Source organism: Balaenoptera borealis (genome assembly GCF_965194805.1).
Source record: "Balaenoptera borealis genome assembly, chromosome: 2".
In the NCBI taxonomy this organism is placed as follows: domain Eukaryota; kingdom Metazoa; phylum Chordata; class Mammalia; order Artiodactyla; family Balaenopteridae; genus Balaenoptera; species Balaenoptera borealis.
Window position 1 is genome coordinate 32,554,578 of NC_138867.1, and position 14,187 is coordinate 32,568,764.

The window sequence follows — 14,187 nt, forward strand, 5'->3', positions numbered from 1 at the left end:
AAGTGGGAGAGCAAGTAGAATGAGAGTGGCAGAAGTGGAATAGTGGAGTGATAAAGTCAGAGAGAGGAGTGTGTGGGATTTCTGAGGTAGAGTGGTTCTGGAAACCAGGTAGGGAACGTGACCGTAGGAATGAATGAATCAAGTGAACAGGCGGAGTTTGGTGCTGCAGAGATGAAGGAATCACAGGCTACATTCTGCACTCCTTTCCTGAGCTTAAAGCATTGGATTCTACCTCTTTTTTTCCTGTCATACTGTTTGTCTTGGAGATCACTTGGTATTGGCACTGGTTCATTATTTTTAGTTTTTGCAAATTCAGTCATTTTACAAGTACTTGCTGAGTGCATACTATCAGCAACAAACTGTGCTGGACCCATTGGCAACAAGCTTGTGTTTCTAGTGGAAGAGATAAGAAATGAACCACAAAGTACACAATTATACAGTTATTAAGTTACAGTTGAAATGAGTGCTTAAAAGGAAAAGTAACAGAAATTATGAGAGTATGTAGCACTAAAATAGTCTGGAGGGCTGGGGGAGACAAGAAAGTCTTCCTTCTCCAAGTGAAACTAATCCTCGGATAAAGCCTGACATGTAATATATATAATAGATACCAAATAATGTTGGTTGAACCACTGATGATAAAAGGGAAAACTTCTCTTTTTTTTTTTGTTCCCAGCAGTTCATTCCTTAGGGACATGATGGTTGAGCTCTATAAAGTCTGAGGGGAAAAAAATTAGATGAAAGAAGGGGATGCAAGGAGAATCCCAAATTGATGACACGGCATATGCAAAGGGCCTGAAGAAAAGCACATATCGCTTAAAGCTTTGCAGTTCCTGTGAATGGCAGAGAAAAAAAGAGTAATGATGAAGCTGATGAAATAGATGGGCCAAATCATGCTTTTGTAGGCCATGTTAAGGATGTCCTATGAGCAATGGGGAGCCATTAAGAAATTAAGATAGGTGGGAAGTGGAACAGGGATTTGCTTTTGTGAAGTCAGATTTGCATTTTTAATTATTTATTTTTAAATTTATTTTATCTTATTTTATTTTGGCTTTATTGGGTCTTCATTGCTGTGCACGGGCTTTCTCTCTAGTTGTGGAGAGTGGGGGCTACTCTTTGGTGCTGTACGAGGGCTTCTCATTGCGGTGGCTTCTCTTGTTGCGGAACCCAGGCTCTAGGCACACGGGCTTCAGTAGTTGCAGCATGCAGGCTCAGCAGTTGTGGTGCACAGGCTCTAGGATGCATGGGCTTCAGTAGTTGTGGTGCACGGGCTCAGTCGCTCTGTGGCCTGTGGGATCTTCCCAGACCAGGGATTGAACCCGTGTTCCCTGCACTGGCAGGCGGATTCTTAACCACTGCACCACCAGGGAAGTCCAGATTTGCATTTTTTAAAGAGCACTGACAATGATCTGAGGGGGACCAATAACCCCCTGTGGAAGGTGATGATGATAACTCTGGCTGGGGTGGTGGTGGTAGAAGGAGAGAAGTAGCCTTATTTGTAGAAGTGGTTAGGATGTTTAAGTTGGTCATATAGCTTTTGGGAGGCTAAAATAATGGCCAACAATTAAAAATTAAATTGTAATGAGGAGAGAACAGGTGTGAATTTCCTTAGTAAGTTTTGATGAGTGAGACAAGTATTCCTGGGTAGATATCCATATAAAAGATAACATGACTTACCCCTGATTCATCTGGAGGACAGCCCATGAGGAATAACCATGATTTGAAGTGAGGAAAGGAACCAAAAAAGAGAAAAATAGTCTTGGATAGCTTAAAACTGTCAACTGAATCTTTAAAATCCTGCTTTTTATACAGTTCAGAGTAATTCCAAGATAAAGATTTTAATGAGACAGGCTTTTAATATAATTACAGGCAACCACTCTGATTTCCTTGTGTAGTTAACATGCATATTTCTAAAGAATATACTGTTGCAATTTATTAACTCTGGAACTTAGATATTGAATTATATTATGATCTATTGACTTTTTTTAGTTTATTTTTGCGGCACATGGGATCTTTGTTGAGGCATGTGGGATCTTTTGTTGCAGCGTGCAGTCTTCTCTCTAGTTGTGGCATGCAGGCTCTAGAGCACGCGGGCTTAGTTGCCCCGCGGCATATGGGATCTTAGTTCCCCGACCAGGGATCGAACCCGTGTCCCCTGAATTGGAAGGTGGATTCTTTACCACTGGACCACCAGGGAAGTGCCCTATTGACTTTTTTATGATAGATAAAGACTTGGCTCTTATAGTCTTTCCCTCTCCTCCCAGTATGGATATCACTATTTTTAATAAGCATTTATGTAATATAAAACTATGTAAATATTGTTCGATCAGAGCTAAGTTTACTATGAATACATTTCCTTTATTGTATATTCTTGTTTTCCTTTTAGTGAAATTGCTTTGCTTTTTCACTTACATAATTTCCACATAGAGCTCCAAAAGAATTACAGATTTCTTTCATATCATTCATTTGAGTCTTCTTCCCCCTGCCCCTCCTGCATTCCTCCATCAAGAAACTCCTTCCTGGAGCTGTTCTTACTTTTGCACCAATCTGGACCGATTTTTCAGGACTGCTGCAAAGATGTTCTACCAGACTTTTTCTGCCTCTCTTCTGGTAGGATCCAGAACCCATGTCTGGAACCCAAAACTTCCTCCTTTTTGCTTAAAAATGTTCAGTTTGCTTGAGCATATCCTGCAGTAGTTTCCTAAGAATGGACACATAAGGACAAAATTTTCGAATCATTAGATGTCTGAAAATGTCATTATTTTCACCTCATGGTTGATAGCTGGGTCTAGAATTCTAAATTGAAATTTTTCCCTTTGAAAGTATTTTCACCATAATCTAGTCTGTGTTGTTGCTGTTAAGAGGGCTGCTACCATACTGATGATTATTCCTTTGTTTATGACTTGTGCTTTCCTGCTGTAGAAACTTAGGATATTTTCTCTATTTCTCATATTGTAAAATTTCACTATGATGTTTCTTAGTGGATCTCTTTGTGAAATTCATTCTACAGGGCATGTTATAGACTTTTGATCTGTGTTCTTAGCTATGGAGAATTTTCTTTGATAATTTCTTCCCCTTGGTTTCTTCTCTCTATAATTTCTTTTTTTAAATTAATTAATTTATTTATTTATTTATTGGCTGTGTTGGGTCTTCATTGCTGTGCGCAGGCTTTCTCTAGTTGCGGCGGGCAGGAGCTACTCTTCGTTGTGGTGCACGGGCTTCTCATTGTGGTGGCTTCTCTTGTTGTGGAGCATGGGCTCTAGGTGGACAGGCTTCAGTAGTTGTGGCACATGGACTCAGTAGTTGTGGCTCGCAGGCTGTAGAGCGTAGGTTCAGTAGTTGTGGTGCATGGGCTTAGCTGCTCTGTGGCATTTGGGATCTTCGTGGACCAGGGATCGAACCCATGTCCCCTGAATTGGCAGGCGGATTCTTAACCACTGCACCACCAGGGAAGCCCCTCTCTATAATTTCTGTTAGTCAGATATTATTCTTCCTGGACTGATCTCCTCAGTTATGTTTTTTGCTTTTTTTTTTTTTGGTCTTTTGAGTCTATCTTTGAGAGTTTTTCAACTTTATCTTCTAACTGCTATTAAAATTTTTATTTCAGCTATATTTTAAATTTCAAAGAGTTTCTTCTTGTTCTCTGATTGCTCCTTTCATACAGTAACTTGTTTTATTTTATGAATGCAACATCTCATATCTATCTGTCAGATTAAAAAGTAGCATTCTCACCATTTGGAGGCCTGAGCTCAAGCCACAGCCAATGCTTCACATGTTCAGATTTAAGGAGGCTGATAAATCACATTCCTCACTCCTTGGAGTTCTGATTAGAATTATACACTGAAGTCAGATAGAGATAAAACTAACAGCTTTATTGTCAGTAGAGCCAGAGTAGAGAACATATTGTAGCCTGGACCGGCAACCACAGTCCAGCTTGCTGCCATTTGCCCCAAATCTAGACACCCATCCATCTGCTGGTGGAGTGCTCTGCAAAGCAAACATTTAATCTACTTAGCTTCCTGGAGTAGCTGCCCCTCACTCGTCAAAAGCCAGAAGTAGGGACAAAGAGACCACACATATACTTGGTGAATGCATGTATACTCGTTTTTAAAATGAGAATCAATTGATGTTGAACTCTTGCCACTCACCGATAAGAAATATGTCTTCTTTATTAACAGAAATGTGAGAATAGGGCTTCCTCTGTCATTGCCTGAGCCTTCCAACTTGTTAGCTTTAAAAAACCACTTGTTCTATTTCTTGCATGATCTTTTTGTCTGTTATTTTGCTCATTTAATTTTGACTCTCCCTTTCATGAAAAGGGCTTTCTCTTTGTGTCAAGTGATGCCTAACTGTCCATTCAGGTTTTTGAGCAAGGTACTAGAAAGTTTATTGAAGCTCTTTATTGAAGCTCTGAACGTTTATAGGTGGATTTCTAGAGCTCCACTCTAGAGCAGTGGTTGGCAAACTTTTTCTCTAAAGAGTCAGAAAATAAGTATTTTAGGCTTTGCAAGTCACATGGTCTGTGTAGCAACTATGCAACTCTGCCACTGACGAGCAAAAGCAGCGTAGATATCATGGGAATGGATGGGCAGGTTGTCTTTCAGTAAAACTTTATTTACAAGAACAGAAAGCAGGCCAGATTTGCTGATCTCTGCTCTAAGGTAATCAGGTGGGAAGTTGGACTCCTGCCTCAGGCATAGCTACTGGGAGCTCTTTGCACAAGGGATACAGAGATGAGTTGCAACTGTTCTAAGACTTACACCATGATTGTCTCACTGAGTCCCTTTTTGTGCTTGTCAGCTCTGTATCTTAAATTCACTGTTCATCACTATCCTCTTCTGCACAAATTCTATTATGGCTTCCTCACCCTCTTACACCTCCTGTGACTTCTCTCCTCTGGTGATATCTCCTCTCCAATTCTCTTCGTTTGTGTTGATTTATACATTAAAAAATTCTTTTATTATCCTCTCACTTAGGTCTTAGAAGGAATCAAAATAATTTATCGAACGGTAAAATATTTTACCATTTTAAAATTCTTAACGCTGGTTATTTTAATTAGCTTGTTTTTACCTTTACTGACTGAATATATTTTAAATACTTCTTTTTAAATTAGTATCAGTTTTTTAAAAAAAATCCTACATAAAATTTTTCCCTTCAACTAGGCTACTCCTGCCATGGAAGTTGGCCCTAGGCCCCATATATATAAATTCATTCCTAACCTACACACCAACCTTAACTAACAAGGATTCTTTCCTCTCAGATGTTCCCCAGATTCAGTATTTGTATGAAAAAATGAAAGCATTAGTTTCCACTAGGGTCACCTTAATGACACAGAGTCACAGTCCAAATGCTGAACACACATGAAGGGTCAGGGTATAAGCAATGCTTAAAGGAAACTGGAGTTCTGGAGGGCTACCAATGTGACTTCTGCAGAATTCCTCTCTCTCAGATTTCCTCAGTAAGGTCCAAGGTTTGATTTCTTATAGAAAAGCTAGCAGGACACAAAGCATGGTACATAATTATTTGAATTGTTGAGAAATAGAAAAGGGTATAAGCTATAATGGCTTTTCGTGAATTCATCAAACACTTGAGCATATACTATAGGCTAGAAACAGTAGGAGCTGAAGTAGGAAAGAAAGAAAGGCTGAAGTTGGTGTTTTTAAGCCAGGTCCATGGATATAATTTCTTGGCAGAAGCTTTGTGTGTGAGCTTCCTTTGCTAACAGATTCCAAACTCAGCCAGAATAAAGAACAGGACACTCAGATGTGGCTTTAGTTTAGATATACATGATACTAAATGCTGTATAACATATTTTCTAATAAAAATGTGAGCAAAATAATATTGTCTTGAGAAATTGGGGAATCCTTTTGATAACTGGAGGTATTCCCAAGCATGGTAAGTGCTTGAAATCTAGATATGGAAACTGCTTCTTTTAACCCTTGTTTGTTTGGAAGGTGTGCAGTCTAGACCCTTCCTTGTAAGGCTGTTTCCTGTGTCAGGCACACTACAAAACTGTCATACTGCAGTTTTTTGAAGACTAAGAGAACATATTCAGGCTAGAGGCTGGAGACTGCCTAGGACCATCAGTCTTCTGCTGACATGCTCTACCCTCCTTCAGTCCTTATTTTCAGGTTTGCTGTACGGGTGTAAAATTGACTGAGACCAAGAAAAGACTTCCACTTGCAGCTATGACAGAGTAACTGGCACATGATTAGCCTGCATGCCTTAACCATAAAATTGGACAAAACACGTGAGGCAACTGCTTTTAGACACTGGACAGCAGCATGCAGTGCAAGACGGTGATCCCCGAGGGAAGGGAAGCTCACGAGGTAAGTCTCATAAATGCTTGGCTCTCTGCTTTAAGGGTATCATCCCGACTCCAGCATAACGAGCTATGTCCAAGCAGACCACAGTGGTCCCACTGAGCTGACAAGGCAGAGATCAAAGTGCAGGGTAGTAGCAGTGCCCAGACTCTGCAAGGCACCCAAAGCATCCAACTCTTTTTCTTCCCCCAAGGCTTTTCACGATACAGGGCAGAGGACAGAAGACCTGGCCCACGTGGAACATGTTTTATTTAGAAGCTCAGGATTAGTGGAAGGTGGCTGGTTCCTTTTCACTCCTCAGCCAAGCCCTACACAATTTTAGGATATCATCTTTTAAAATGGAGTTCATTATTGAGCGTCTCTGGTGAGAGTGCGATTTTCTTCACCTCAATGAAAGAATTTTTTTTTTCCTATCAGGTTTACCCAGCTAAGGTTGTTTCTCAAAACTCAGGGGGTAAAGGATGAGGCAAGACAGAAGATTTTTATTGAAAGAAGCTTAAATATTATACAAGCTTGGCTTGAAAGGTACTGTTTATTTCATCATTTAAAAAATTATACCTAAAGATAATAAGTCAAATGCAAAAACATATAAGACATCTATAGTTAACCCCTTTCCCTTGAAGGCAAACTTACTGAGAAATGTTTATTTTTCCTCTTAAAATGTCTAATCCAGGTAATAATATGCCTGCAGGTGGTAAATTCACATTGCTTCCTTCATTGCTTCTCTCCCTTAAACCCACAAATCTTTCAGAACTACAACGCTGAGTTGCTGGCCTTTGCGTGGAAGCAGAGTGACGTTCAGGTCTTACAGGTCCAGGGCCCAGTGGACAGACGGGCTCTTGTCCTCCACGCTGGCCACCATGTCTTCAATGGCATCCCAGTCAAGCTTGCTGAGGATGCTGCCCGTGCTCTCAGACAAGCCGTCCGTGCCACACACCCCAAAAGGAGGCTCTGGCTTTTCTTCAGTTGGTGATGAGTCCTATCAAATTGAGAAAGACAGTAAGTTGTGGTCCTAGCCTGAGAAAAAAATAAATGGAACATGAACTAAATTTTCCAAAGATTCTAGAGCTGCTCATCCACCAAACCCTGAAGGAAATATGAAGGGAACCAGGGCTGTGGTTGCCCAGCACATCTGGATTGGCAGTGGGCTGAATGAACACCACCTGACACAACAAGATGCTGGCACCAGGTCTGAAGAGTGGACAGAATAGATTTTTATATCTATAGTACAATGATCTGTTCTTACATTTTTGTTGTTGTGTCTTGTTTTTTGAGTCTTTTTTTTTTTTAGGTTAAAAAGAAAATACAGTCAAGGAAAATTCTGAATGATAAATGCTGGAGTACTAAGCCAAAAGTGTAGATGCTTTGAATCGCTACTTCAAACTGACCTAATAATCTTTCAGTATGTCTACATCCCACTAAATAAATAAATAAATAACAAAAAACCCTAAAGAACACAAGGAATCACTAGGCAAACTGGAACCTGGAACAACGTGTACCTGTAGAAGGGAACTGTGACTCTCATAGAGAATCGCACGGATGTCTGAAGGTACCATCCAGGGGCTCACCACAGTCTCCTCTCTCTCATACTCTAAACATACCTCCTTGGTTTGAGGTGCAAGACCAGCACTTGTGTGATTTTTTGTACACCGCAGACAGGGAGCATTAGACCCTTTCAAGGGAAAAGAACAATGCATACATTAGGACCGATTCATTTATAAGTTTGTTACTTACAGTGACTTTTATCATCAAACCCAAGGCAGTCACACCTTACCTAATATTTAAATCACAAGGTCTGGATATGGTTGGCTTTAGGGTTCTAGCAATTCCTGTTCTGTCTGTGTGACAGAAGGAAATTGAATTCTGGCCACCTCTTTTGTTTTGTTTTACTTTTTATTTTATATTGGAGTACAGCTGATTAAAAATGTTGTGTTAGTTTCAGGTGTACAGCAAAGTGATTTAGTTATACATATACATGTATCTATTCTTTTTCAAGTTCTTTTCCCATTTAGGTTATTACAGAATATTCAGCAGAGTTCCCTGTGCTATAGTAGGTCCTTGTTGGTTATCTGTTTTAAATATAGCAAGCGTGTATACGTCAATCCCAAACTTCCAATCTATCCCTCCCCCCACCCTTCTCCCCTGGTAAGACTCATGCTCTCTAAGTCCGTGAGTCTGTTTGTTTTGTAAGTAAGTTCATTTGTATCATTTTTTTTAGATTCCACACATAAGCACTATCATATGATATTTGTCTTTCTCTGTCTGATGTACTTTGCTCAGTATGATAATCTCCAGGTCCATCCATGTTGCTGCAAATGACATTATTTTATTCTTTTTAACGGCTGAGTAATATTCCATTGTATATATGTACCACTCTTCTTTATCTGTTCTTCTGTTGATGGACATTTAGGTTGCTTCCATGTCTTGGCTATTGTAAACAGCACTGCAATGAACACTGTGGTACACGTATCCTTTCGAACCATGGTTTTCTCCAGATATATGCCCAGGAGTGGGAATGCTGGATCATATCGTAGCTCTATTTTTAGATTTTTTAGTAACCTCCATACCGTTCTCCATAGTGGCTATACGAATTTACATTCCCACCAACATTCCTTTTCTCCACACCCTCTCCAGCATTTATTGTTTGCAGACTTTTTGACAATGGCCATTTTCACTGGTGTGAGGTGATATCTCATTGTAGTTTTGATTTGCAATTTTCTAGTAATTAGCAATGTTGAGCATCTTTCCATGTGCCTCTTGGCCATCTGTATATCTTCTTTGGAGGAATGTCTATTTAGGTCTTCTGCCCACTTTTTGATTGGGTTTGTTTTTTTTTTTTGATATTGATGAGCTGCATAAGCTGTTTGTAAATTTTGGAGATTAATCCCTTGTTGGTCACATTGTTTGCAAAAATTTTCTCCCATTCTGTGGGTTGTCTTTTGGTTTTGTTTATGGTTTCTTTTGCTGTGCAAGTTTTTGAGTTTAATGAGGTCCCATTGGTTTATTTTTGCTTTTATTTCCATTACTCTAGGAGACGGATCAAAAAAGATATTGCTGTGATTTATGTCAAAGGGTGTTCTGCCTATGTTTTCCTCTAAGAGTTTTATAGTGTCTGGTCTTAATTTAGGTCTTTAATCCATTTTAAGTTTATTTTTGTGTATGGTGTTAGGGAGTGTTCTAATTTCATTTTTTTACATGTAGCTGTCCAGTTTTCCCAGCATCATTTATTGAACAGATTGTCTTTTCTCCACTGTATAGTCTTGCCTCCTTTGTCACAGATTAATTGACCATAGGTGTGTGGGTTTATCTCTGGATTTTCTATACTGTTCCATTGATCTATATTTCTGTTTTTGTGCCAGTACCATACTGTTTTGATTAGTGTAGCTTTGTAGTTTAGTCTGGAGTCGGGGAGCCTGATTCCTCCAACTCTGTTTCGCTTTCTCAAGATTGCTTTGGCTATTTGGGGTCATTTTTGTGTTTCCATACAAATTGTAAAATTTTCTGTTCTAGTTCTGTGAAAAATGCCATTGGTAATTTGATAGGGATGGCATTGAATCTGTAGATTGTCTTGGGTAGTACAGTCATTTTGACAATATTGATTCTTCCAATCCAAGAACATGGTGTATCTTTCCATCTATTTGCATCATCTTTGCTTTCCTTTCATCAGCATCTTATAGTTTTCATAGTACAGATCTTTTTGCCTCCACAGGTAGGTTTATTCCTAGGTATTTTATTCTTGTAGATGCTATGGTAAATAGGATTGTTTCCTTGATTTCTGTTTCTGATTTTTCATTGCTAGTGTATAGGAATGCCAGAGATTTCTGTGCATTAATTTTGTATCCTGCAGCTTTACCAAATTCATTGATGGGCTCTAGTAGTTTCCTGGTAGCATCTTTAGGATTTGGTATGTATAGTATCATGTCATCTGTGAACAGTGACAGTTTTATTTCTTCTTTCCCAATTTGCATTCCTTTTCTTTTTCTTCTCTCATTGCTAGAACTTCCAAAACTATGTTGAATAAAAGTGGTGAGAGTGGACATCCTTGTCTTGTTCCTGATCTTAGAGGGAACGCTTTCAGCTTTTCACCATTTTGTGTGATGTTAGCTGTGGGTTTGTCGTATATGGCCTAAATTTATTATGTTGAGGTATGTTCCCTCAATGCCCACTTTCTGGAGAGTTTTTATCATAAATGGGTGTTGAATTTTGTCAAAAGCTTTTTCTGCATCTATTGAGATGATCATATAGTTTTTACTCTTCAATTTGTTGATATGGTGTAGCACACTGATTTGCAGATACTGAAAAATCCTTGCATCTTTCGAATAAATCCCACTTGACCATGGTGTATGATCCTTTTAATGTACTGTTGGATTTGAGGTTTTTCGTTTGTTTTTTGTTTTATTTGGCTACATTGGGTCTTAGTTGCGGCAGGCGGAATCTTCACTGCAGCATGCGGGATCTTTCTTTGTGGTGTGCGGGCTCCTCGTTGTGGTGTGCAGGCTTCTCTCTAGTTGTGGTGCATGGACTCCAGAGCGTGTTGGCTCAGTAGCTGTGGTGCACGGGCTCACTAGTTGCGGCATATGGGCCTGGAACATGCAGGCTCAGAAGTTGCAAGGCGCGGGCTCTCTAGTTGTGGTGCGCGGGCTCTAGAGTGCAAGGACTCGGTAGTGGTGGCACAGGGCTCTCTGGTGGCATGTGGGCTCTAGAGCATAGGGGCTCAGTAGTCGCAATGAGTGGGCTTACTTGCCCTGTGGCATGTGAGATCTTAGTTCCCTGACCAGGGATTGAACCTGCGTCCCCTGCACTGGAAGGCGGATTCTTAACCACTGGATCACCAGGGAAGTCCCTGGATTTCGTTTGCTAGTATTCTGTTGAGGATTTTTGCGTCTATATTCATCAGTGATATTGGCCTGTAATTTTCATTCTGTGTGTGAGTGGTATCTTTTTGTCTAGTTTTGGTATCTGGGTGACACTGGCCTCATAGAATCAGTTTGGGAGTATTCCTTCATCTGCAATTTTTTGGAATAGTTTCAGAAGGACAGGTGTTAACTCTTCTCTGATTGTTTGACAGAATTCACCTGTGAAGCCATTTGGTCCTGGACTTTTGTGTGTTGGAAGTTTTTTAATTGCTGTTTCAATTTCGGTGCTTGTATTCGCTGTTTCAATTTCGGTGCTTGTATTTCGGTGTTCATATTTCCATTTCTTCCTGGTTCAGTTTTGGGAGATTGTACCTTTCTAAGAATTTGTCCATTTTTTCCAGGTTGTGCATTTTATTGGCATAGAATTGCTTGTAGTAGTCCCTCTGTATTTCTGTGGTGTCTGCTGTAACTTCTTTCTCATTTCTAATTTTATTGATTTGAGCCCTCTCTTTTTTTCTTGGTGAGTCTGGCTAAAGGTTTATCAATTTTGTTTATCTTCTCAAAGAACAAGCTTTTGGTTTCATTGATCTTTGCTATTGTTTTCTTTGTTTCTATTTATTTCTGCTCTAATTTTTATGATTTCTTTCATTCTACTAACTTTGGGTTTTGTTTGTTCTTCTTTCTCTAGCTGCTTTAGGTGTAAGGTTAGGTTGTTTACTTGACATTTTTCTTGTTCCTGAGGTAAGATTGTATTGCTATAAACTTCCCTCTCAGAACTGTGTCCCATAGGTTTTGGATCATTGTGCTTTCACTGTCATTTGTCTCCAGGTATTTTTTGATTTCCTCTTTGATTTCTTCAGTGATCCATGTTGTTTACTATTATATTGTTTAGCTTCCACATGTTTGTGTTTTTTACAGTTTTTTCCTTGTAGTTGATTCTAATCTCATAGGGTTGGGGTCAGAAAAGATGGTTGACATGATTTCAGTTTTCTTAAATTTACCGAGGCTCGCTTTGTGGCCCAGCATGTGACCAATCCTAGAGAATGTTTCCTGTGCACTTGAGAAGAATGTGTATTCTGCTGCTTCTCGATGGAATGCTCTATAAATATCATCAATTATGTCCATCTGGTCTAATGTGTCATTTAAGGCCTCTGTTTCCCTATTAATTTTAGGTCTGGATGATCTGTCCATTGATGAAAGTGGGGTGTTAAAAGTCCCACACTATTACTGTGTTACTGTTGATTTCTCTTTTTATGGCTGTTAGCATTTGCCTTATATACTGAGGTGCTTCTATGCTGGGTGCATATATTTATAAGATCGTTTTATATCTTCTTCCTGGATTGATCCCTTGATCATTATGTAGTGTCCTTCTTTGTCTCTTGAAACAGTCTTTATTTTAAAGTCAATTTTGTCTTATATGAGTATTGCTACTCCAGCTTTCTTTTGATTTCCATTTGCCTGTAATACCCTTTTCCATCCACTCACTTTCAGTCTGTATGTGTCCCTAGATCTGAAGTGTATCTCTTGTAAATAGCACATGTATAGGTCTTGTTTTTGTATCTATTCAGCCAGTCTGTATCTTTTGGTTGGAGCATTTAATCTTATGTTTAAGGTAATTATTGATATGTATGTTCTTGTTGCCATTTTGTTAATTGGTTTGGATTTGTTTTTGTAGGTCTTTTTTCTTCGCTTACTCTTTTGTTCTCTTCTCTTTTGAACCTACTTTTCACGTTGTGTTTGGATTCCTTTTTTCTTTTTTGTCTATCTATCATCTATCTATTGTAGATTTTTGGTTTGCGGTTACCAAGAGGTTTTGATACAGCAGTCTACATAAACAGGATAGTTTTAACTTGATGGTCATTTAATTTCAAATTCATTTCCAATATCCTCCATTTGTACTCTCCTCACGATTGCTGGTTTTGATATCATACTTGTGTGTGGTTGACTTCCTACCTTTACTGTATGTTTGCCTTTACTGGTGAGCATTTCTATTCATACTTTTCTTGTTTCTATTTGTGGCCTTTTCTTTTCCACCTAGAGAAGTTCCTTTGGCATTCGTTGCAAAGCTTGTCTGGTAGCACTGAATTCTCTTAGCTTTTGCTTGTCTGTAAAGCTTTTGATTTCTCCATCGAATCTGAGTGAGAGCCTTGCTGGGTAGAGTGTTCTTGGTTGAAGGCTCTTCCCTTTCATCACTTTAAATATATCGTGCAACCCCCTTCTGGCCTGCATACTTTCTGCTGAGGAATCAGCTGACAACCTTTTGGGAATTCCCTTGTATGTTATTTGTTGCTTTTCCCTTGTTGATTTAATATTTTTTCTTTGTCAATTTGATTACTATGTGTCTTAGCATGTTCCTCCTTGGGTTTATCCTGCCTGGGACTCTCTGGGCTTCCTTGGACTTGTATGACTGTTTCCTTTCCCATGTTAGGGAAGTTTTCAGCTATTATCTCTTCAAATATTTTCTCAGGTCCCTTCTCTCCCTCTCCTCCTTCTGGGACCTGTATAATGTGAATGTTGGTGCATTTAATGTTGTCCCAAAGGTCTCTTAGGCTCTCATCATTTCTTTACATTCCTTTTTCTTTATTCTGTTCTGCAGCAGTGATTTCCACCATTCTGTCTTCCGGCTCACTTGTCCATTCTTCTGTCTCAGTTATTCTGCTACTGATTCCTTCCAGTGTATTTTTCATTTCAGTTATTGTACTGTTCACCTCTGTCTGTTTGTTCTTTAGTTATTCTAGGTCTTTGTTAAACATTTCTTGTAACTTCTCGATCTGTGCCTCCATTCTTTTTCCAAGAGCTTGGATAATCTTTTCTATCATTACTCTGAATTCTTTCTCATGTAGCTTGCCTGTCTCCACTTCACTTAGTTGTTCTTCTGGGGTTTTATTTTGTTCCTTCATCTGGGACATATTCCTCTGCTGTCTCATTTTGTCTAACTTTCAGCGATGTGGTTTCCGTTCTGCAGGCTGCAGGGTTGTAGTTCTTGCTTCTGCTGTCTGCCCCCTGGTGGG

The 14,187-nt window shown here is 39.4% G+C and overlaps 1 protein-coding gene across 9 annotated transcripts in view; it reads right to left on the reverse strand.

The window, feature by feature from the left end:
* Positions 1-6,832: 6,832 nt before the first annotated feature.
* Positions 6,833-14,187, reverse strand: part of CPLANE1 (ciliogenesis and planar polarity effector complex subunit 1) — a 131,707-nt gene continuing 124,352 nt past the window's right edge. For all 9 annotated transcript variants that reach the window (XM_082382116.1, XM_082382123.1, XM_082382124.1 and 6 more), the window contains 2 exons: positions 7,820-7,992; positions 6,833-7,299 (listed from right to left, as the gene is read on the reverse strand). In XM_082382116.1, the coding sequence (XP_082238242.1) occupies positions 7,126-7,299; positions 7,820-7,992 (347 nt within the window). In that variant the 3' untranslated portion in view covers positions 6,833-7,125. The remainder of the gene's footprint in view (positions 7,300-7,819; positions 7,993-14,187) is intronic.